The 26,100-nt window shown below is 36.9% G+C and overlaps 1 protein-coding gene across 6 annotated transcripts in view; it reads right to left on the bottom strand.

The window, feature by feature from the left end:
- SPEF2 (sperm flagellar 2) overlaps positions 1 to 26,100 on the bottom strand; it is a 105,658-nt gene that overhangs the window by 48,373 nt on the left and 31,185 nt on the right. For 5 of the 6 annotated variants that reach the window (XM_039347874.1, XM_039347870.1, XM_039347871.1 and 2 more), the window contains exons 11-19: positions 19,081 to 19,300; positions 16,461 to 16,591; positions 14,037 to 14,127; positions 12,109 to 12,185; positions 8,988 to 9,091; positions 6,487 to 6,743; positions 5,254 to 5,356; positions 4,403 to 4,560; positions 582 to 740 (exon numbers count right to left, since the gene is read on the bottom strand). In XM_039347874.1, the coding sequence (XP_039203808.1) occupies positions 582 to 740; positions 4,403 to 4,560; positions 5,254 to 5,356; positions 6,487 to 6,743; positions 8,988 to 9,091; positions 12,109 to 12,185; positions 14,037 to 14,127; positions 16,461 to 16,591; positions 19,081 to 19,300 (1,300 nt within the window). The remainder of the gene's footprint in view (positions 1 to 581; positions 741 to 4,402; positions 4,561 to 5,253; positions 5,357 to 6,486; positions 6,744 to 8,987; positions 9,092 to 12,108; positions 12,186 to 14,036; positions 14,128 to 16,460; positions 16,592 to 19,080; positions 19,301 to 26,100) is intronic. The other variant, XM_039347869.1, reaches the window with a different exon arrangement.

Genomic DNA, 26,100 nt, shown 5'->3' with positions numbered 1-26,100 from the left:
ATATACATTACATAACAACATATATCTAATTATAGAAAAGTATTGTCACAAAATTGTCTGTTTGCTTTTATCTTTTGCCACTGGTTATTTATTAATTACATTTATATCCTACTTTTCATCGATCAGCTGAAGACTGCAGGTTCCTAATCAAATTACAAAATATCTCCATTGCTAAAGCTCTATACGGTTGGATGAATGCACATATACACACATCACCGTCCCTCTCATTTGGCATCATGACAATATGATGCTACGGACAGAGCGGGTACATTTGTTCCATGCTGCTCCTGTTTATGGTTCTGTCCCACTGCATCACTATGAAATTTCTCAGGGGGTCTTTTTGCACATTTTCTAGGCCTGGCCTTGGAATTCACCAAGGAAATTAAACCTAAAAGGTGCTTTCTTCTTATCTCCTTATATTGAAAAGAGCTCTGTAAAGCCAGCAACCTGCTTGTAGCTGTACATGGGCAAGAAGGACAGCATACACTATTCAAAAGTGACCATAAAGAAATGGGTGCCAAAAATGGCTTATCCTGGAGCATCAGTTTTTCAATGGAGAGCATGCATGAAGTTCTACCAACCTTTAGTTGCTTTAGTTTCAGGGGATGGAGGTGGATGTGGCGGCTCCTGTGATTCTGGCAATGAGGCTGCTTCCTCCATCTTTTCTATGAATGATTCTTCTGGCAAAAGGAGGATGGCTGCCTTTTGTTTTTCAGCTTCTAACTTTTCCTTTTCTTTTCCTTCAATACAGGAATAGCAGCAAAACACACAAACATACAAACAATATAGCAATAATGTAATGTAATAACTACAATACAATATTTCCTATTACTTTTTCAGTAAATGTCTTGAATATTATTTCCCAGGATTCACATATAGTTACAATGGATAAAGAAAAAAGAAAAATGAATAATGAAAAAAGATAAAAATGAACATAAAAGAAATAAAAACTGTTATGCTTCTATTTAATCTCTTTCTTAATAATATATAAAAGATTAACAAACTGCAAGTTAAAACCGTTAAGGGAATTTGAAAACTTCCAGATGCTGCCGGAACTAGAACTACCAGCAAACCCAGCCAGCTTGGCTAAAGGCATACAGTATGCAATGTTGGGATTGGCATTCCAAGAACTTCTGGGCAGAGACAGATTCCCTACTTCTGCATATTTAAACAGGTTTATCATAAAGTCTACACAGAAGTAGGTTCTACAGCACTCACACTTATTCCCAAGCAAGTGTATATTGGATGACAGCGTTGAGTATCTAAATTAATGTATTCAGGTAGTGATAACTGATTTTAGACTGTTCCATTTTCTTGGAGGTCCAAAACTATTTTCAGAAATAGTTGAGAAGATGAAAGTCCCCATACCTTATCCAGTCTCTTTTCACATCTTCTCTAGAAATCTGCCTAAAGTTATTAAAAGACCATCTTTTTAAATACCTTTATCTTATCAGAGGGAGAAGGTAGGGCAATCTGAGTCTCCTTGAACAAGAGCCATGTCTCCCTTGAGGGAAGGTAAACTGGAAATGTCTGCGATATGCACAAGGATGTGTATATTCTGCCTAGGTTCTTCAGGCTGGTAAGAGAGCTCAACAGACAACAATGCTATTTGTATTTCTGCAATTTTACGATGCATGTGTATTTGTGAAGAAAAAGTCTCAAAAGTAGGCAATAAGAAATTAGAACTCTCCCCATCTCACATTGTTGCTTCCCCAGTATTTAAAAATCTCCCGGGTTACCTTGGAACTTACATCATGATACACAGAATAATTCCAAAAGACATTTTGGGAGAACACTGCACACCTGGGTGGAATGTAATCTAGATTCCTAGGAGGGAGGGGCTGCATTCCAGAGGACCAAGAGAGAGTAAAGTTTAGATTATTTGGTTGTGAGGAAGAGGATCAAGATAGCTCTTCCTTAGAAGTTCTCATGAGTATATCTTTAATGATGCAAGTACAGGTAGTTCTCAACTTACGACTACAACTGAGCCTGAAACTTCTGTTGTTAAGTGAGACATTAGTTAAGTGAGTTTTGCCCCATTTTAAAACATTTCTTGCCTTAGTAGTTGTTAAGTGAATAATTGCAGTTATTAAGTTAGTTATACAGTTGTTAAGTGAATCTGGCTTCCTCATTGACTTTGCTTGTCAAAAGGTCACAAAAAGGTGATCACATGATCCCAGGACACTGCAACCATCATAAATATGAGTCAGTTGCCAAGTATCTGCATTTGATCACACGGCCATGGTTGTTAGTGTGAAAATTGGTCATAGATCACTTTTTTCACTTCTGTTGTAACTTTGAAGGGTCACTAAATGAACTGTTATAAATCAAGAACTACCTATAGTTGCTTTAGTTTGACAAGATTTCTGTCTATAGGTGAGGAACAATAAAGGAAACTGCTCTACGTGTCTTTTTTGGTTTTTGGATACAGACATCACTCCACTAGCTAATGAAAAAGAGAAGATGCAGAGTCAAGAAACAGTCTGCTGCCATTTTCTATTACCTTCTCCTATTGGTATCTTAAGATTTATCACTTTGTTGTTTGTTTCTTATGATTTATGATTTATCACCTTGTTGTTTGTAAGCACAGTGAGAGCCTATGCACCAGAGACAAATTCCTTGTGTGTTCAACTACCCTTGGCCAATAAAGAATACTGTATTCTAATTCTAATTCTAAATTTCTGATAGCACTGTGCATTATTAACTCTTATGTAGAAAAAATGTAACAGGAATTCATTATGCAAAAAAATTGCAGTCAGAACAATTTATAAGTAAAAGATTAAGGAAATTTTGAAGACCACAATTCTTGCATCTTCTGTTTTTGAAGGAAAAAAGATATTCCCACACAGTTCACAGGGATAGGATACTGTGCTGGAAACAAAAAGTATAATATAGGTTGGATGAATGATATTGGTATGGCTAAATATATAGTGTAGTTTTGTCATTACTATAACTGAACAAAAGAATACTGAACCAAAAAATTTGCTATCAGTGGTTCTCACTGAAAAGATTTTAAATAAAAACCTCATAACTGTTAAACTAAAAACAGAATGTTTATTTTTAGAGATTGGCCAGGAAGATTCAACAGTAAATCTATTATATTTATTTAATTTAGTTAATTCCTGAAGACAAATAACTTCACCATCCTACTTCTGGAGTAGCTACAAAATTTGGTCCAGCTGAAATAACTTATTAAAAATGACATTATTTCAATAGGCCAGAATAATTCAATTTGGAATCATCTCATTGATTGTTATTGTTGTATATAAATGTTGGTTAACATTGAGGTTCCTAGCTACCAATGAGTAGAGAACTGATTCTCATTGAATAGGGCAGGATGCATTTTCCATATCATTCATTCTCCATGTCTGAACAAAGATTTGTTTCACAGGGCTCCATTTGTTGTCTCAAGACAATGTGTAGTTTGTTCACACAAAGATATGGTCAGGTGGTGCTTGGCTCAGTGTCTTTGACATCAGATACAGTCTGACATGGTCTCAATCAATACTATTGATTAAGCATCAAACCAGTTTATCATCTTGACTGTAATGTACAGTCATAGCATTTCAGCTAAAGAGGCAGTTTGAACTTACATATCTCTGTTGCATAAACATGGAAACATTTGATGAGTTTCTAAAAATATTTCCTTCTGTTTTTTAATAGACAGTACAAGCAAGAGGAAGGTTTCTTTCATTCTTCCATAATTGTACAGAATATAGTGAAACAAACAATCAAGAATAAAAATGAAGAGTGGTGTTTTTAATTTGCATATAATAATGATTAAGATGAAAACTTAAAATAAAGAAAAAAAATAACATTGATATTAATACTGAGCTCCATCCTTTATGTTAGACCACGTCAAAACATCATCCTGTTTATCTTTTATTTTACAATATAAAGACATTTCACAAATCCACAAAGAACAAGCAAGCAAGATCTCTATTTTGATATGCAACATTATGGGGGCATAAAGAAAAGATTAAGGGAAAAGAAACTGTATTTGGCAGTAATTAATGCTTACTTTATCTAATGTAAGGGGTGGTATGGTGACTCAGCAGTTCAGATGCTGGGCTTTTTGGCTGGAAAACCAGCAGCCCAGGTTCAAGATCTGAGTGCCATGCGATGGGATGAGCTCCTGTTACTTTTCCCAACTCCTGCCAACCTAGCAGTTCAAAAGCATGCAAATGTGAGTAGATAAATAGGTATCACTTCGTTGGGAAGATAATAGCGCTCCATGACATGCTGGCCACATGACTGCGGAAATGTCTTCAGACAGTGCTGGTTCAATGGCCTTGAAACAGAGATGAGCACAGCCCCTTGTAGTTGGCAATGACTAGCGGAGTAAAATCCACAGGGACTCTTTTACCTTTTTATTTATCTAATGTAAAGTAATATTTCATACCTTTAGCTTGGATCTTGATGAGTTCTCCTGTTATAATTTCTTTTATCCTTTGACACATAAGACCTTCCTCAATATCTGCAGTGACTTTTGTAAGTATATTTTGCTGTTCAGAATACCAAGTTTCCAACGGAGGCCAAGTATCCAGGAAACCTGTAATTCTACATAATAAAATATCAAAAGCAAGTTCACAAATACTGAAATGATGGTCATAATCCAAATAAAAAGGAATGACTACAATCAACATCTAAAGATGCCTACCAGCTATGTTGAGAATTGGGTATGCTGTAATAAGTCTAGTTTAATAAAAAGGACTAGGGGATGACACGATAGTAGTATTCCAATATCTAAGGGGCTGCCACAAAGAAGAGGGAGGTCAACCTATTCTCCAAAGGACCTGAAGGCAGGACAAGAAGCAATGGATGGAAGCTAATCAAGGAGAGAAGCAACCTAGTACTAAGGAGAAATTTCCTGACAGTTGGAACAATTAATCAGTGGAACAACTTGCTTCCAGAAGTTGTGGATGCTCCAAACTGGAGGTTTTAAAGAAGAGATTGGACAATGATTTGTCTGAAATGGTATAGGGTTTCCTGCCTGAACAGGGGATTGGACTACAAGACTTCCAAAGTCCCTTCTGACTCTGTTATTCTGTTATTCTAAGATATTGACGTAGTTTTTTGATATTATCTATTTACATTTATTGGCTGGCTCAAAAAAAGTCAATGTTCAGCCATATTATTTCTTCTATGGGCACAAAGTGAAAACCCCGCATTTTGTTATGAGACTTACATCTAGGTAAGCTTTTCTGTATTTTTTAGTTCTTGCTGCGTCTCCCAACCCAAAATGCAACTAACCTGTGCTGCATCTGACCCCACACTGATTTTAATTCCTCTCTTTGCTGGATTTCTGTTCCTAAAATATGAGCAGTAGTTTTGTGTTCTCTTTCATAGGAGTCAGCTGTTGGATTAAAAAAAAAGAATAACCTTTTGAAACATGTTTCTATGGCCATATGATTTAAAGAAACAAAGATTAATCACATACTTTTAATAGTGTCTGATATTTATAATACCCATAGTGATGGGCATGCCAACATTGGACTGTTTGGGGGGTTTAGGTGAAGACATACAGAAACTCAAACTGTAGTGGTCTTCTCTACTAGAAAATGACGTGAAAATCAACTTGGTTGTATGTGGAAGTATTTCTATAGTATGCAGAATTGTTTAAAAATGCATAAAAATGCAAATTAGGATATGACTTTTTCCCATTCTGGGTAGATTAACACTGTTACTTGTAACTACAAATGCCTTATAGGAGGCAAAATTATTTTGGGGAGCAAATATAACAATACACTGTAGTAATAGGTGTGTAGGCTTCCAGACTATAAAAAAACCACAGTCCTCTCTAACAAGCCCCATCCTAGTTTCAGTTTCTTGATGGACACTCTACAGCATGCATGGATAGCAAGAGATATATCATTCTTTCCTAAAATGCTCTAGTGCAAGGAACTACCAGGACCTGAGGTGGAACAGTAATTGAGGATCAAGAGCAAAGGATCAGCAAGTTTGTAGAAGTAAAAAGGAAGCAAAAAGAAAAGAGACAAATTGATCTCCTTCCCAGCTTCACCAAAATACTTGTGCATCAACAGACTATTGTATAATAAAAGTGCTTCTCCATTAATAACCACTCATACAGCAACTGTTCAGCTCTTCTGTGATCACCTGATCATGATCGGGATGGTTGGCAACTAGCCCACATTTGCAAAGTCCTACAGTCACATGACTGGAATTTGCAATCTTTTCTGCCAACTTCCCACAAAAAATGAGGAAGCAGCAGGAAGTTGGACATTGCGGTCACATGAGGTCCTTGCTTAGCAACCCACAGAGTTCTTGCTTAACAATGGTAACCAGAGATTCCCAGAGCTGCCATCACTAAGCAGATTGGTTACATGATGTTGTGCTTTAAAACCACATTGCTTAGTGATGGAAATTCAGGTCCTAATTACCCATCACTAATTGAAGACTATAGGTTATGATGTCAATCTCTCAATAAATTTTCCCCCTTGCTGCGTGCTTTAAATATGAACTTACCCTTCTCCTTTGCTACCCGATTCATCACAATGGAGTCTGTAACATCTAACAAAATAGCAAAGTCAAGACCAGGTGGATGCACAGGGGGCTCTTTTGGAGCTGCAGGGTCTATAACCAGTGTGGGCTTTTTCAAGTTTATTATATTAGTTTCTGTCTGGTCTGGATCTCGTCCGGTCAATGCTTTTTCAAGCAGTTTAGCCTGATTCAGTGTCATTGGGAATCCATCCATGATCCAACCCTTTTCTGGCTGTAGCCGACTAAATCAAAAAAGGGAGGGAGGGAGGGAGGGAGGGAACAATCAATAGATCAAGACCAAAAATGAAATAAATTTGGAAGAAATTATTAAACTCTAACTAAAACAACATCCTTTGAAATTTGCCCCTTCTTCCAATGCTACATTTAAAATTTCTATTTTGGAATTCTGATACATCAAAAGCATAGATCCTGAGAGTAAACCCGCTTGGGTAATCTTTCCACAGTTGGTGCTCTTCAAATGAGTTAAAATTAAGAGCTTTTCTCCACTTTTATCAACCTGTGACAAAAACATGCCCCCCAAAACATTTTTCTTTTGTGTCTTCAAAATACTCCCACATGACACCTGAGGCAGTGTTGTCTTTGCTTACACTGGCATTATATTAATATTTTCTTCCTTTTCCTGAGAAACTTTGTTATGTCACAACCTGGTGCTCTTCACTTTAATCAGTGATATAATGAGGTCACCAGTAGAAGGCAGGTGGGCCAGTCTTCTCCCCTCCAGTACCTGGGCACTGGCTTCAAGGGACTTTATTATTTCCCAAATTTAATTCTTTCAAAATGGGCTTTCCACAGTACTAGAATGGGGGGGGGAGACAACAGCTAATTGGTGTTGTCAGGATGGGTGTGCTGCACAATGAAACTGGGAGAGAAAGGGTGGGAAGTGAATGTCCAGTTGAATGAAATACCTGCATGCCACAAATACGACTAAACTTGGTAGAATGCAAAAAGCAAGAAAGCAGATGAGTATCTCTGGGGCAAATATATCAATACTGAAGTACTGTACATTGAATCCTATTGTGATTCGCCTCCTGCTGGAAGTATATATTGAGTTGCTTTGCAATGAAATTCTTATAGGAGCTGATTGTGTCAAAATAACACTGCATTCTGCAAGTAACAAGACTATTGCAGTGTACTAAAATTTTTGGAACTTGTAGAGACTGACATATCTCTGCCTCAATAAATAAAGAAGAACAGGGCCAAGTATTTAGGGAAACTATATTTGACTGAAAAGCTACATTTGACTTTGAGAGTCAAAACCCAGGCAAATCAAGATTAGAAACACTTCATAAAATAATCCTTTCAGCCTACATAATCACAATAATTTAACTTGTCTAAATAATTATTGTCTAATAATTTCATCAAAATCATTTAAATTGTGTAAACATTAAAGGAGAGCTGGTCTGATGTAGTAGTCGTAAAACTACAACTAGGTTTCTAGGTTTCAGCCTAGAAACCAGGAAACTGTGAATTCTAGTCCTGCCATAGTGTGAAGCCAGCTGGGTGACTTAGGACTAGTCTCTCTCTAATTGGATTAGAAGACCTTGGAGGTCCCTTCCAGCCCAATGATTCTATGTTCTCTCTCTCATCTTTAGGAGGCAGCCACAGGCAAGTTACCTCTGAAAATATTGCCAAGAAAACTGCAGGGACTCCTCCAGGAAGTAGCCAAAAGTTAAGACTGATTCAAAGGCACAAAAACTAAAACTGAATTAATGATTGTAAGGACTACAATATATTAGACCCCGCTTACAAACTTGCTCAAGGTAAATAAAACAAATCTAAAATGAAAATGTAGGAAACATAACATTACAGGTAGTCTTCGCTTAATGACTCGTTACTTAGCACCCATTTGAAATCAGTGGGCCTCCCCAGAGCTGTTTATCACCTGGTTCCAGAACCTATACACAGGAACACCAGTCATGGGACGGTAGTTTGGATGCTTGGCAACCATTTCAGTTTTATGGCTGTTTGCAGCATCCTACAGTCACGTTATTTTTGACAGATTGTCAGTTTCTGCTGTTTATTTTTATTTCCCAGCAAAAAACGCCCATTGAAGAAAATGGGTTTGCTTTAAGGACTGCAGCATTCACTTAGCGACCACCATAAAAATCATAAAATTGGGCACAGTTGCATGGTAACCCGCTTAGCAACCACGACTTATGACTGTAATTCCAGACACAATTACGTTCTAAGTGCACCATTTGTTATTTGAACCAAGCACTGTTTTGTTTGTTTCATCTTGCAGAAATGTGGATATATTTTCCTTATATGCCATTTCAGAACCACAAAGCTCTGAAAGCTAGACCATGAATATAAACTTAATGTTATGATTAGTATTTCCTGTCTGGGTAAACAAGCTCTTATTCTGTTTAACAGGAGACTATTTCAAGACTAATTTAGGTATCTTTACATTGACAAAATCTGACTCTACCATTACATTAAAAGTTAAGCAGACACCTATGTCATACCTAATAGCTTCCACCATGATGCCAACTAGTAATTCATCTGGAATCTTTTTTCCTTTCTTTAACAATGTCTCTGCTCCTGCACCAAGCTGAGCACGAATAGAAAGCTGTGGAATTTTTGAGAGACATTTAAAAAGACATTCAAGTTGAGTAAAAACACAATCTTTTCCCACATGTGCGCATTTCTTTATTAAACTTAAATCCCACCCTTCTGCTTAAAACAATAAAAATGATTTTTTAAAAATGAAATGTGCACTATGGGATGCAGAATTCTAATTAGAACATAAGAACAAATCATTCAGAAAGACATCACTAACTGGAATTCTTATTTTAATATGGAGAGAAAATAATTGACTTATTTTGAATAGTTTAATGTTGCTACAACTTTTTAAACATTATTACACGCTTATATAGTCATCTTTTTTAAAACTACCAAAACTTAATTATATAAATACATTAATAAAAGATTTTAAAAAGTAAAACAAAATAAAACTAACAGTTTAAAAATAATTAAGCAGAAATTAGAGGATTCTGCCAAACTAAGGAAAGACCTAGCAGCATAAAGAAATTTCCAATTTTGGGTGAAACCAATCCTCAGCAAGGAGCTACTTTATTTCTGAAAGAGGTTTAATCAGAGCAAAAAAAACATTATCTTCCTGATATTGAATATCAGAAAATTGTGCTGTAATCAGTACAGCCTCTTATGTTTGAGATAAACACTCAGTAGGCCTCTGTGGAAATAAGTTGTTTCCTAGATAATTCATCATTACTAAGTGGTCAATTATTAAATGATATCTTGATTTTAAAACATGTTTTCAGTTTTTCTTTAATAGCCCAAATAGGAAGTGAGGGCTGATTCAAATTCTAGGATGTTGAAGAAGCAAGGTTTAACCTTTTGCCGCGGTCTCAATGTCAGTCAGATCCTTATTCAGTAAGCACTTCCTATTTGCAGTAGGAATGAAACTTCTACAATACTCTATAGAAAGATATTGGAAACTATTCTTCATGGCCAAAAAAATTAGAATCAGAAGTAAAGAGTATGAACTGCAATCACACAGTGTCTGTTTAAGTCAGTGGTTCTCAACCCGTGCGTCGGGACCCCATTTGGGGTCGAACGACCATTTCACGGGGGTCGCCAAACAACGGAGTCCGCCATTTTTTCCCCCTTTTCCTTAGCTGTGCTACTCCCTTTTATTCTATTGGCTTTTGAAAGCCAATAGAATAGACTCTCTTGAATAGAGTCTGATTCTATTGGCTTTCAAAAGCCAATAGGAATTGTCCAGGCTGTCTCTGCCCTGCTGAGCCCGCCAAAAGTCCCATTCTGCAAACGGTGCTGCACCAGTTGAGTAGTCCTCGACTTACGACCGGTTGAGCAGCCCTCGACTTACGACCGGTTGGGGGGTCGCGGCATTAAAAAGATTGAGAACCACTGGTTTAAGTATAAAGAAAAAATTCTTGTCAGTAAGAATTATATAGCATTAGAAAAGTCTACTACAGGGACTGTGATCTCTACCTTTCTAAAGGTTTTTAAGAAGATGCTGAACAGTCACTTCTCAAGGATAGTTTTAATTGGTTTCTGGCATGTAGAGTAGGGGTATCAAACTCACAACATCACGTGATGTGCATGACATATCGCAACTTTTTTTCCATTGCCGGCCCACGGGCCAGCAGTTTGACACCCCTGTGTTAGAGGGTTGGCTAATGACTCTTCTATTCTCATCCACATCTATGGTTCTATGACTCTATGTACTGACCAGACTCATTGGAAAAGACCCTAATGTTGGGAAAGATTGAAAGCAAAAGGACAAGGGGATGGCAGAGGATGACATGGTTAGATAGTATCACTGATGCAGTGGGCATAAGTTTGGGCAGACTCAGGGAACAGTGGAGGATGGGGGGGGGGCTGGCATGCTAGGGTCCATGACTGAACCAAAACATATACAGAACAAAACACTGCAAATGATAAAGCTCCCAGATCCAGAAGACCCTAAAACTCAAAGGGATTTAGTTTTGCCAGAGTTCTGTTGTTCCCCATGCAGACATCCAGACTTCAGATTCCAAGACTGGATATCAAAACCTTTATGACGTTTATGAGGGGTAGAGATATATAATTGAGTTTCACCAGCATATTGATGATGCCTCACCCCATGGTGACAGGTTATCTCTCCCATTGGATTCATGTAGATGTTAAATAGGAGTGAAGAAAGTAGCAAATCCTCTTCAAATGAAGGGTACAAAGGCATCCAGTCTAGGCATTACCTTTGCCTTGGCCATTAGAGTCTTTACTGACTCACAATTGTTCTCCAACTTTGCCCCCTTGGCTTGGCTTCTAGCTCTCCCTTAAGGATTACTTATAGCTCAGTTCAGACTCTCTTCAAAAACATACATGGACCATGTTCAAGCATAAACTGCAGTCAAAAGAGTTATTTAGATTCAAAGAAATTGCACTAATCAATTAATGTTCTTCCCTTAGCTCTGAACAACTACTTTCTAAAAGTTAGCTAACTGATATTAGGTGCTGCTGTTTCAGGAAAGCATATAAGACATTTCAAATTATTTTGGATGCTGAAGCAATGAAATGTTTTTTTAAAAAAACCTCATGAAACTAAACAATGAATGAACTGTACAACTTTTCCCCACCTGATTGCCTCCCATGCTAGCACTTTCAATTCCAAACACACAGGGAGAAAACCAGGATGGGGAAAACTGACCTGAAGAAATGAAACATACATTTTTCAAAATATAGAAGGACTCCAAAAACCTAGCTATGCTGAGTTTAGCTTCTGAAAAACCCCAGTGATAATTAAAAAAGGTGGAATAGTTGCATAGGTATAAAATATGTTTTCTTCAGTTTGGTCAACAAATCCAATCACACCTACATATATGTATATAATATCCACACACGTATAAAATTGTCTGTGGCTTATAGCATCAAAACGTTCTTTCCCATTTTTAGTTGATACAACTTTCTAAGTTGGAAAGTATTGTTTCTATTCCATTTTCTGGAACAAGAAAAATAAATTGTATATTGATTGATGTCTATTTTATACCTTATAACTTTCAGACTTTTGTCAGAAACAACCTTAATAATTAAATATAACAGAAGTTAAAATCCAGTTCATACTTTGGTTAATTCATCCTCATTCTCACTTATCTCCATTTGGTCAACCATCACAGCAGAGCTTGGTTTCTCAATAATTTCTAGGAACAGTAAAATACCAAAAAGCAAAACAATTAGGATTTGGATATTAACATTAATTCCTAGTGCATGGTCTACCACTCTCTGTGCCAAACACATCTTGAAAACTGATTTATCATCAAGTATGGCATTTTTAAAGAAACATAATAAAATTTAATACTAAGATGTACAAAAAAGTTTATACATGTATAACATGAACTGAAATAAATGGATTACTGATGAATTTCTAAGTTCTGTCTGTTCACTGTTCCTTTCACTGTCTTTGTATCCAGCTTCCAAGAATTGTGGTATAACCAACATTTCTCAGTTTGATTCCTAAATTTCATCATGGTTACAGCTTTCAGATTAGCTATAACTCTTCTCATTCCATCCCATTATTATCATGATCAAGTTCACATTATTTAGCATCTGATCAAACTGATGGCCAGTTTGGTATAGAGGTTAAGCCATCAGGCTAGAAACCAGAAAACTGTAAGGTCTAGTCCTGCCTTAGACATGAAAGCTGGCTGACTTTCAGCCAATCACCAGGAGACTGAGAGTTCTAGCCTTGCCTTGGGCGTGAAAGCCAGCTGGGTGACTTTGGGCCAGTCACTCTCATTCAGCCCTACTTAATTCATTTCCATAGACCAGTGGTTCTCAACCTGTGGGTCGGGACCCCATTTGGGGTCGAACGACCATTTCACGGGGGTCGTCAAACAATGCAGTCCGCCATTTTTTTCCCCTTTTCCTTAGCTGTGCTACTCCCTTTTATTCTATTGGCTTTTAAAAGCCAATAGAATAGACTCTCTTGAATAGAGTCTAATTCTATTGGCTTTTAAAAGCCAATAGGAATTGTCCAGGCTATCTCTGCCCTGCTGAGCCCGCCAAAAGTCCCATTCTGTAAACCGTGCTGCACCAGTTGAGTAGTCCTCGACTTACGACCGGTTGAGTAGTCCTCGACTTACGAGGCATTAAAAAGGTTGAGAACCACTGCCATAGACGAACACTTTGTTGATTTGAAAAAGTGGATCCTGCCCTTGCAGGAAAAACATTAGAGAGAGAAAAAAATAGCATCTTATCACTGCATGTGAACTAAATGAATAAACCAAAACCATATCAACAATGTTTTTAATTCCAGTGTGCATGTTTATATCAGTAATATAGAAACAGAAAAAAGCAGGAGAGCTAAAATAAAATACAGCTTTGCCAAAATGGAAAAACATATAAATAATTTTAAATTTAAAACTTTTTCTTCCAATGCAGAGAGAATGAGTATAAGCAGTTTGGAAGAACCAAACCTTCATACCATGAACATTGGCCATGCTTAATGATACCATCTCCACACACATCATGTGCCAAGCAGTGCAAAATTCTGCTCCTGAAAGACTTATAAGTTGTAGTTTTGTAAAGGACTTTGATGGTAAGAATCATTGCCCCAGCATTTTGCCAAACTTGTTGAAATTATTTGAGATCAGGCTTTGTATTAATGTCTTTTAAAACTTTAAAAATTAAAGTTTTACAAAGTGATATATGTGGCAGCTTTACAGTAACAGAACTGTTGCAAAAACTTACAAATCCATATAAATTTTTCACAAATCCTGTTGTAAGGAGAAGGACCAAATGGACATAAAGAATGAAAAAAATGAATTAATGCTGCAAACCTGGGATACTTTGCTGTATCTGCAACCACTATGTGGTGGCAACAAATTACAATATTTTGGAGCTCTATGCTACCCTCCGGGGTGACCTGAATTTTTGCAACCCTGACTTGGCAGTTTTGGCAAAGTAAGAGTTTTATGTTTTGGCCATCTCATTTTAAGCCTGGTGTGGATGAACATTAAAATCCAACATCAGATTTTTATTTAAGGATTTACCTTTGCGCTCCTCTGAAATTTCTGTGTTCTGTTCTGCTGACTCATAAGTTTTCAATACTATCAGTGAAGCCTTAGAAGCCTCTTTCAGAACCTTTTCAAATAAGCAGGCAAAGAAATCATTAGCCATTTTTTTTTCTATTTGCAAAACACTGGTAAATTTTGGAAAACAGTTTTGTACAAATCAGCACTGAACAGCGTAGAACTCAACAAGAATCCAGTGAAAGAACATTATTAATACATTTTGATATGATGTAGTATTGACACAATGGGTGGGTTTCTGTTTGGATTGAGCAAGAGCTGTTAACCCTAGTTTGTTGGGAAAGTACAATTTATTTATCAGTGTATTGGATTAATCCCCTTCCTGTCTGTCAATTTGATAAACAATTGTTAGTTATATATCCTAATGACTAGATTCAGACATTCAGGGGTTGCCATGAATCTAGCAGCTATGGCTGATAAGCCAGGGTTTATTGCTTAAAAAAACAATGCCTTAACATGTTGCTTAAAAAAACAATGCCTTAACATGAAGCCATCCCTCCTGCTGGATAATGAGATTTGTATTGTTTTCCAGTTTCAAAGAGAATTCATGACATTGCTTTTTCTCCCAATGAAAACCAACAGTATGCAACCAATTGATCAGACACCTTCAGTTCTCGATTCAGAAAAGGACAAAGACTCACAAGTTTAGAGGGGGATGTAAAAGATAAGCACAAACAAAATGGCAATGGATAACGTGTGTATATTCTTGTGAGCTACACGTTTTTATTAAATTTATAAGGCCACTCGATTCCTTCATGACTCTGGATGGCATATAGCAGAGGTAGGCAACCTTGGCTCTTTTATGACTCGTGGACGTCAACTCGTGGACTTCAACATGGCTGGCTCAGGAATTCTGGGAGTTGAAGTCCACAAGTCATAAAAGAGCCAAGGTTGCCTACCCCTGGCATATAGTATGCAAACTATTTAAAATATTTAAGCCCTTTTCTGGATAGGAAGCGTCTCTACTTGATCGCTCATGCTTTGGTCATCTCCCGTTTGGACGATTGCAATATGCTCTATGCAAGACTACGCTTGAAAAGTATCCAGAACCTTCAACCAGTACAAAATGCGGCCTCATGGGCAAACTTGGGAGCCCAAAGAATGGTGCACATAACACCTCTGCTGTGTGAGCTGCATTGGGTGCTGCTCTGCTTCCGGGTCCAATTCAAGGTGTTGTTTATGACCTTTAAATCCCTACATAGTATGGGGATTTAATGCTACAGAACCGTTTTCATCGCATTGTATCAGCCCATCCCACTCCATCAGGCAGGGAAGATATATTGTGGATCATGTTAGCTAAAGAATTCCAACAAGCAGGGTCCAGGAAAAAAGCTTTCTCTGCTATTGCCCCCCACCATGAGCCGGGCCTCTATCTTGGCCTTCCACAAAGGACAAAAATATACTCTATGTCCTTGTTTAGGGTGAACTATCTCTCAGTCAATTAGGCTCTAAGACTAGATAATGACTTGATGGCACATAATTAATGTCATAAAGACTTCATTTTATTTGTTTGTTTGTTTATTTGTATCACATCTTTATTATTTTTACCAATAACTCAAGGCAGGGATCATATTCAACAACTCTCCTCTTCCTATTTTCCCTACAACAACAACCCTGTGAGGTAGGTTAGGCTGAGAGAGAGTGACTGGCTCAAGGTCATCCTGCTGGCTTTATGGTTACGACAGGAGCTGAATTCTCCTGCTTTCTAGCTTGGTGCCTTAACCTCTAAGACCAAACTGGGTGATTACCAGCACCTTGAATTGTAAAGGGGCAGCCCCATTTGTAGGATTTTGCAATAGTCTAGCTACAAGATGACCAAAGCACGAGTGATTAGCCTAATAATCAAAGTATTGGATCATTAGATGAATTTGTGTGAATTCCTTTCTGGCTACAGTTGCCATCTACCTCCTTGAGCAACAGCTGTGAGTCCAAGAAGACTTCCAGTTACACCCAAATCCTGAAGTGGGACTTAAGAGTAACATCCCTAAAACTGGATAATTCAAATAACCACAGGTATTCATCTTGTCACTGAACCATTAGAAAAGAGTATTATTTTCAATATATGAATAACAACTAAAACAAAAAAGCTGTTTCAGGCAGTGGAATTCAAACAGAGTTATTCTTACAAGGCACAATGAAAAATTGAGATGTACTCTATGAAGTTCTCCTGAGCAAACCTTACTGAAAATTATGGCAGCACGTACAAATAAACAGAGACTTTTACCCTCAATCAACAGTTTATGGATATATTTGGAAGAGGAAGGACATAATTTGAAAGTTTTATTTTAATATCAATTGTTAAAGTCTATTTGGTTTGGTCAAACAGAGCACACAGTCCTTGGAAGCACAATTTCAGTTTACCATTCCATACCAGGTTTTACTTACATGTAGTTGATTCAAGGAAGAGTCTTCTATTGTGGCTGGAAATAGGCTTTCAATCGCCATTTCATTTTCATGGAAGGATTTAATTGCCTCTGCAATCAATGCATCCAGAGATAGGACCTGGATATTAAAAACTGACACAGAGAGAACCAGGTTGTAATGGGCTTACATTTTATGCCATCATAAAAACAGATCGTAGAGGGAAATGCAACCAGAGGAATGTTTTTCTATGTATCTTTATGAAAATGACAGAAAGAATTTTCACTACTGTACTGCTCTTTATAGAACCAAAACCAAATTTTGGAAACCATGAGGATTGATGAAGTACATCATTCATGCCCAGGGAACATATACTTCCTGGCTTTGCTACAAAGAGCCATGAAATAGATAAGAAAAAGGCCCTTTTGTGGATTTGGGAAAACTCCAGTCAGTTAGAATCAAAATACTTATGGCACATGATATAAGAAGCTTAATAAGGAACTTTGCCTTCCAAGATTTAGGGATTTGAAGACACATCCTTAGGCATTTCAAAATTAGTTGCTGGGCAAGATAGTATCTCCTTTCAGAATATTTCATTGATTTATCCAATTGTTTGCTAATTCCATTTTAATTACTCCCAAGTAATTATGGAAGTTGAAACTCAAATACTTTGGCCACCTAATGAGAAGGAAGGACTCACTGGAGAAGGGCCTAATGCTGGGAAAGATTGAGGGCAATAGAAGAAGGGGACGACAGAGAATGAGATGGCTGGATGGAGTCACTGAAGCAGTAGGTGTGACTTAAATGGACTCCAGAAGATGGTAGAGGACAGGAAGACCTGGAGGAACGTTGTCCATGGGGTCGCGATGGGTCGGACACGACTTCGCAATTAACAACAACAAAGTAATTATGGAACTTCATTGATGCGTATGTATAAATAAATACTGATATTGTTTGTTCTGCAAGCTTTTAGGCTTAATTGACAGTACTGTTTTCTAAACAAGATAGTACCTAAGAAGTCACAAATAGTTATTGGCATAATTTAATATGATTGTAATCTTGAGGGGAAAGGGGTCATTTAGGTCATCCAAGCCCCTGCCCAGAGTAGGATTTAAATATTCTTAGCACATAATTAACTTCTGGTTGTCTGCAGTACTGATTCCATTGTTTAGCTGTTCTTGCTTTTTTTAATAACATTAAATCAGAATCCATCTTCTTTAGCTTAAATCTAGTGCTCTGTATCCTATAAGCTGGAACTATAAAGAGCAGGTGTTGATTAAGAAGCTCAAACAAAGTAGAACAATTACTTCCTGTCTATTCAATGACATCCAAGATGGGTGTCAAAACACCAAAATGATAGTTAATACAGAGCAATGAAGGTTCTGTCCCTTTTCAATATGCATTGCTGATTTTAACCCTCCCCTGCATCATTTATAAATTCTTCTGGTGCAGTCTAAAATGGCATTTTCATAGCAATATTACAAGCTGATTCTTTATCAGCTTCTAAATCTAGACATTTTTAACAAATATTAACAATTCTGTGTGTGTTTGTGTGTACAGGTATACAGTATGCATATACATTACCCACATTCTCTTATATGCACGTCGGTAAGATACAGCTGGTTTCTTAACACTGCACCTTTTTCTTTTAAACTTTATTGTTATTCTCAGCCATTTGTCTAATAATATTGTTTGCATTTTTTCTTTCGGAGATTAAGCTCTTTGATAAAGATTCCTTCCACATCTTCATCTAAATTATTAGACAGAAGAATGTATTGTCTAGAATTAAACCTTGTAAACTATTTGAGACTTCCTCCAGCTTGATGGGGAACTCTTGATGAACTCTCTTCACATATAATTTTTGAGCTAGGTAGGTCCCCACTTAAGTCTTGTGACTCTCATATACCAGAAAGTCTTTGGGGATTGATGCTTTTTTATTGATTGATTCACTGGATTTATATGCTACTCCTCTCACCAATAAGATGACTCTAGAGTATATCCTTTCCCTGCAGTATATAACTGTTGCAAGGATTATTTTCCTTGGTGAGTTAATAACTAGGGTGTTGATTGTTATTGAATATTTGGGTCTGAATTCTATTTTGTTTTTGTTGTGCTACTCTGAGCCTTTTCAGAACTGAGTGTGACACAAATCACAGAAACATACAACTGTTTTTCTTGGTGCATAAAAATCGGTATGATCTGCATTAGATTCTTCCTTGATATCTAGATAAGTTTGATTGGTCTCTAATTCTACTAAGTATCTACTTTCTGCTCTTTCTGGCACTTTGTCAGTTTCCCAAAGATTTCCTAAAGGAACTATATAAAGGTTCAGCCACTCCACCAGTTCCCTAGAATATGGAAACTTAAACTCATCCAAAATCAAGACATATTCCTTGACCATGTTACTATGAACCTTAACTTTCAATCCTACTCCATTATTTTACTGATCACAACCACTGTGTCTGAAAAAGTGTGAGAATGGATTCCTCCTCCCTTCAATTTTGATCTACTCAACAATAGGCATGCAGCCCTCCATAAACTGAAGAAACACATTACTCAGGGGGAGGGAACCTTCTGTCCCACAGACAGTACAAAAGACATCAAGAGGAGAATAAATTATAGGGAAAATAGAAATCCACCCTACCTTTTTCTAAGAAGTTTAAGCAGGTGGTTTTTCCACTATAGGGCTTTCCCAAAATGCAACCTTTCATAGGAAATGGAGAAAATATAGATGGTGGTGGTTCAGGTTCTGGGGGATGTACTAGTTCCATCAATCTGTGAATCACATGACCCAATATTACATTATCAGGAGGTGGTTTATTTATTCTGATCTCTTCAGGAGGGTACCACTCCTCAATCATAGCCTGTAGTAAGAGAAACCACAAAATAAAATGGAACATTTTACATCCATCCAGGCTGCTGGAAAAAGGATTGAAACACAATCCTATGGGTGTTTACTTAGCAGTAAATTCCATTGAGCTGTATAAGATATTCTCTGAACAAAGGAAAAGGCTACAGCAAGTTATTTCATTTAAGATTCACAAGGCTTACAGCCATTAATAAAAATGGACCTTCCCCAACCTGGTACTGTCCAGATATCCAGTTACCCAGACTCCTATTCCCATAATTCCAAAGGCTATATCAGAGGTCCCCAACCTTTTGGGCAGAGAGACTGGTTACATGGAGAGAGGTTTTTCCGTGGACTGGAGGAGGTGTGGATTTGTATGCTGCCTGCATCTTGCAGATGGGGCTTTCCTTGTTTGTGCAGACCGGTTGCTGATATGCTGTGGCCCAATACTAGTCCACAGACCGGGGGTTGGGGACCCCTGGGCTCTGTAGACTGGTAATTTTAGAAATCATGTCCAAACACATCTATTGGGTTTCAGTTATAAGAAACTCTCTGGAAGATCATGAGCCACTGTATTATGTATATTATATGCAAAACTTATGACCATGGCTTAATATTTTTCATCACTAACAAAAGAAGTTAAATAGGCTTTGCTCATGTAATAAATTTCACCTGCTCACTTAAACCACAATAACTTAAGTTTCACTAGGAATTCTATCTTAATGACATAAATGACTTTCTTCCTCCTGTTATTACTAGCAAACTTGCTTTTGATTTCAGTGGTACTATAGGTGTATTATGATGTAATCAACACTTCTCAAACTCATGTTCTCCAGTTGTGTTGACCATTCTTACTGAGAATTAAAGAAGCTGCAGTTCACCACATATGGAAGTTATGAAGTTAAGGAAGGCTGCCATAAATAAGCCACTTGAAAACAAACCACATTGAAGCAGATTGTTCTTACTACTATTAATAATAAAGGTCCATGTGATTTGTTGTTAGTATCAGTTGGAGACATGAAGATCTTTTCCTTCTTCTCAATACGACTAGAAAGCTTGATCTTTTTTGTTTTAAATTTTAACTTAATTTTGCTTTTGAACTTCAAAGATGACATAATTTATTCTTGGCTATTAACTTGGATCTCAATTTACTAGGATTGGCTTATATTGTTAATATGAAAATTTTGTGAATAGGCTTGAAATTGGAAGAAGAACAAAGAAAGATCCAATTTCCCTGAATTCTCACTCCTGTTTTGCAGCAGAAAAGGAAACTGATGAAATTTACTTTTTTTGCTTTATGAATGGCAGTATCCTATAAGCAGAACTCTGTTCAATGGTTCGGGTACTGGATATATGCCCAGGCATTTTCATTCAAAATCTCAAAGCATGAAATATTTGAATTTAGCTGCATTATACAATGCAAATGAATTATCTTTTCCCATGTCTAAACAAAATAAAACACCCACTAATGTTTCAATTTTACTAGCAAAAGTAAATAGTTTTCTCAGCCAAAGACTGTGTTTTGGGAAATGATATTACAAAAAAAACTAAGATATATTGCAGCCTGCATTGTCAGATTTTCGCTGAGCATGGATGTTGAGAAAAACAATCATTTGCAGACTGTATTTACTCTGCCAGCACAATTGAAACTTTTTGACAAAATAGATTTTCTCTTGTTCCAAGATCCCGTGTGCTTTTTTTAAATCTCTGGCCAGGGGACTTGCCAGGCCTAATTTCTGAAGATACGTGGGAAGTGAAGAAACAGAAGATGGAAAGACTTGTAAAGACAGCCTTGGTGGAGATATGCAAGCCTCTTTTGCCTAGGCAACAGCACCTGAATACCTCTATCAAATATATCTTCCTTCTTTTCTATAAAACTCCAATGCATGAATACAAATCCAAGCACTAAACAGGGTGTAACCAGATATAAATGAGTCAAAAGTGGAATTCACACATCCTTGCCAAAGCAGGATGAATAATTAATCTGATGTTGAGCAGTAATCAATAAAGGCTTATACTTTAATAAATTTCTCTTTGAGATACCTCAAGTCTCTTTGTTGTTTGTACTTTGACAAACCACCTCTGGAATTTTTTTAAAAGGAGGGAGAAGAGCCTATTAACATCTATTAACCTTAATACAGAATAGTTGAAATTCCTTCTGCTATTGTTTGGACATGTCAGAGGCAGTTATCTTAAAATGTGGAGAGAAAGAAAGAGTGAAAACTGGCCTCACCTTAGTGAAGACCTGAAAACAACAAAGGACACACATAGGGGATTAAAAAAAAGTCTCTAAGAAAGAGCGCATACAGGTAATTATAGGCATATTACTTATTACTGGTAGCTCTTTTTAAACTACCACAATTGGGACATGCTACTTGGCTGTAAAATAAAGCAGTTGCTAAGTGAAACATTAAATTTTACTATAGCTTTCCTTTGTTTTGCAGACCTGCAAAGGTCAAAAATCCAAGGAATGGTTGCCAAGTTATTTTTTCATCACCATTGCACTTGAACAGTTGCTAAACAAAGACTACAGGCAGTCCTTGACTTATGACCAAAATTGAGCCCAACATTTCTACTGTTAAGCAAGGCAGTAGTTATGAGTTGTGCCCCATTTTATGATCTTTTTGCCATAGCTGTTGAACAAATCATTGCAGTTAAATGAATCATGTGGTCATTAAGCAAATCTGGCTTCATTCATTGACTTTGCTTGTCAGACTTGGCTAGGAAGGTTACAAATGGCGATCACATGACCTTGGGACCCTACAGATGTCATAAATACATGCCAGTTGCCAAGTGCCCAAATTTTGATCATGTGATCATGGGGACTCTGCAACAGTCATAAATGTGACAACATGTCATAAGTCACTTTTTTCAATACCATTTTGAATGGTCACTAAACAAATGCATATAAGTCAAGGACTACCTGTACTTGTAATTCAATGTTATGGCCACCCAGCGTTTCTTTGGATGAATAGATGGAGGGAAGGATTGGTGGATAAATAGTGTCAGGCAATCTAAAGAACTGAATTTGCTGAAGGATACTAAGAACAATCACCACAGAAGTTCTTTTACATTTATTTAAAATAAAACAAGTTTCACAGTAGCTCCTCAGTGAAGATAACAATACGCTAACAGATAAAAAAGACAAAGTTATTCAACTCCTAGTTTGATTTAGGCTTCTCCAAGGGGAAAAAATGTGTTCAACAAGAAATTGCAAAGAACAGGACCAAAATTTGAGTCTAATAAAATCACGCTCAGGAAATATGTTTTACTTTGAATTAGTTAAATCTCCAAGGTCACTACCAGATACTAGTGGTCTGGAAAAATCTTTCAAAACTTGTAAAATACTGGTGTGGTACCTGATGTTTTTTCTCTCTTCAAACAATAGAAAATGAAAGATCAAATACACAGCTAAAGGTTGAGGATACTTGACTTGGTATTAGTATTTGTGAAAAAGATTTGGTATAGTAATTACAAACTAAATGGTTGCAATTACAAAAAAAGCAGACACAGTTACAGGCAGCGTCAACGAAAGTACAATTTCCAAAATCACAGGAAGAAATAACTACAGATTACTCTGCACTGCTGTTATCCTACATCAAATATTCTATTGAATACTAGGCAGCACATAATTGTTTACTGCACAGAACAAATTAAATTGAGTTGCAATATTAATTATTTTGACTGATGCCACAGTACTACAAAATACATATATAGTATCTGACTTTTTGTTTAGTAACAGAACTAGTTAATTAAAAAACAAAAATATGTCTGGATTTTTGTTGTACATTTCCAAATAATTATTGACGAAATAGATTTAAGTTTTGTGAGTCTGCTTAGCTCTAAGTCAATCTCTGATTCAGGAAAAACATAGTTGGTTGTTACATCCAAAATGGACAGATACATTTTTAATTTTCTCACCAATGTAACAGTAGAAACCAGTTGTAACTTTTTCTCACCATAAAGTAATAAATTCAAACCATATTTGCTAGTTCAAGTGTAAATAGAAATAATGCAGTACTCTAACCAAGTTAGGAAGTGGCTCCAGGTGCAGAGTGGGAAAAAAATCATGGACAAAGGGGCACAACTTGTTATTTCTTACAACTCTTAGCTTGCATAATTAGAAACATGAGCTATGGCTGAGCTCAAACAAACAACCCTCAATTTCATAAATTAGAAATAAGTGCATATCCTTATCTGCTGCTCCAAACCATCTCACATTAGCTTTGATGAAAATATTCTGGGTTCTATTAAGCCACAATTTTCTACTTTATTTAGATAAGGTAGTGTTTCTCAGCCTTGGCAACTTTAAGATATATGGACTTCAACTCCAAGAATTTCCCAGTCAGCTGGTGAATTCTGGGAGTTGAAGTCCACACATCTTAAAGTTGTCAAGGCTGAGAAATATTGAGATAATTAATGTCAATTAACAAACCAAGAGAAGAAGGCATGAAGAGACACGAAGAAGGGAAGGATTATTCAGTAACAATGTTTAAGGTTTCATACATCTAAAAACATTAATCAATGTTGTAAAGCTGTTCAAAACAAACTGTAAGCATGTGATACATTTGCAAACTCACTAAACATCCTCTTGGTTAGGGCTGGGAAAACAGACAGGTAAAGAATTGGAACAATGTCTCCTGAATCAAATTAAGCATTACAGAAGATGCAGCCATACTGTCCTTAGTTCAAGACTGAATACACAACTGAAAATGTAGCAAGCAGCATTTTGGGCTATAAATATATACAATAATATGGCAACAGTTCCCCCTGCCCCCCCCCAAGAAGTTGTGGATGCTCCAACACTGGAAGTTTTTAAGAGATTGGACAACTATAATGATATAGGGATTCCTGCCTGAACGGGAGGGGGGGGTTGGACTAGAAGACCTCCAAGGTCCCTTCCAACTCTGTTATTCTGTTAAAATCAGCTTTTTAAAATGAATACCTATCGTATGAACAGCCTATACTTACATGTGCCATTGAGGGGCAGAAAGACAAGATGGGTCATGTACAATTTGCATATTTTACGTGTACTGAGTGAATTTCATCAAAGGTTATCCCAACATTTTATGAATATATATCACCCTTGGGAGTCAACAGCCTATGTCTATTAGACCTATGTTTTCAACTCTTACCAGCCTTAACAGCATACCAATAGCAAGGAACTTTGGAATTGTACTCCAAATGTCTGGAAGACATCAGATTAGCTACTATGAATTTATACTAAACATTATTGTAGTTTTGTAACTAGAGATAACCAGAAATTGCATGTTATTACAAATAATTTCATGCAAGCAGGAAAATAAGCAAGAGGTTTGCTAGATGAAGAAACGGTAGCCCATTAATGTTTGGAACTATATTTACTAAGTTGTTTTCGGTAGGATTTACTGAAAAAAAACTATAGGAGATCTTTCAGGATAATTTCTACAGGTGATGAATCCATAAACTGAATGGAAGTTAAATCAGATACACTTAATCGCCATGAAAATCAATGACTGAAGTTTTGCCAAGGAAGTCAATAGAAGCCACCTAAGCTGGAATCCAACCTGTTATTTATTATTAACTAGTTATTTATTAACTAATTGCTTTTTAAAAGTTAACTGCCAGTACTTTGAAAAGAGATATCCTCAGATATCCTAAAAAACTAAAAACAGCAACCAAAATTGCAAAAACATCTCTAGGTAAAAACCACTTTGAAAACAGAAGATCATCATATTCCAGTCATTGTGGAGTCCTTGGTGCTCTCTGACCCTGGTTGTCTGCTTGCATATATTTCGTTATCCAATTAGGTAACATCATCAGTGCTAGTGAGTGTGGAGTTTTATACAGTAGCTTGCCTGCAGTGTTGAAGAGGCTATGGCTTTTTCTTGGTAGTTCCTTGATTAGGGTGTTTTTCGCTTCATTGTGTGTCTGGTGTTAATCCCTGCTTATCTGGGTGTTGGCTGCAGAACAGAATGCGTTCTGGACGTTTTGCTTCCTTCTTAGCTTTTCATTGTCTCTTTTGAATTGTATACAAAAATATCAATTGGGTTGATTTATCTGAATGCCAGGCTTCCAGGAATTCTCGAGGATTTTTGGAGCTTGGATTTACCAAATTTATCAACCTGGATTTGTTGATTTAGTTGGGTTGCTTGGTTTTATTTACCAAGCTAAATCCAAAACCAGGGAATTCATGCTACTGTATATAAATAGAGCAGTGTTTCTCAACCTTGACAATTTTAAGGCATGTGGACTTCAACTCCCAGAATTCCACAGCCAGCAATGCTGGCTGTGGAATTCTGGGAGTTGAAGTCCACATGTCTTAAAATTGTAAAGGTTGAGAAACACTGAAATAGAGAGCACCTTCTTTAGCACTGATGATGTTATATAATTGGGTAATGAAACATCTGCAAGCAAACAGCCATGCTCAGAAGGTATGAAGAACTCTAAATATATTCTCTTCTATTGACTCCAGGCATTACAGTTCCTTAATGTTCATTAATGAAATAATATTAAAGAATTATACTGTATATTGTTTTGAAATACAGTATCAAATACTGGAATGTATTTAGTAGTACAGGTAGTCCTTGAGCATGTCCCTAATTGAGCCCCAAATTTCTGTTGCTAAGTGAAACAATTGTTAAGTGAGTTTTGCCCCATTTTACAACCTTTCTGACCACAGTTCTTAACTGAATCACTGCAATTGTTAAATTAGTAACGTGACTATTAAGTGAATCTGGCTTTCCCATTGATTTTGTTTGTCAGGAGGTCGAAAAAAAGTGATCACATGACCCTGGGCCACTGCAACCGTCATAAATATGAGTCAGTTGCCAAGCG

Source organism: Crotalus tigris, unplaced genomic scaffold, assembly GCF_016545835.1.
Source record: "Crotalus tigris isolate CLP2741 ecotype Arizona unplaced genomic scaffold, ASM1654583v1 scf7180000018103.2265978, whole genome shotgun sequence".
NCBI classification, from domain to species: domain Eukaryota; kingdom Metazoa; phylum Chordata; class Lepidosauria; order Squamata; family Viperidae; genus Crotalus; species Crotalus tigris.
Note: the sequence above shows the minus strand (reverse complement) of the source record. Positions and strands in the feature narration are given on the sequence as shown.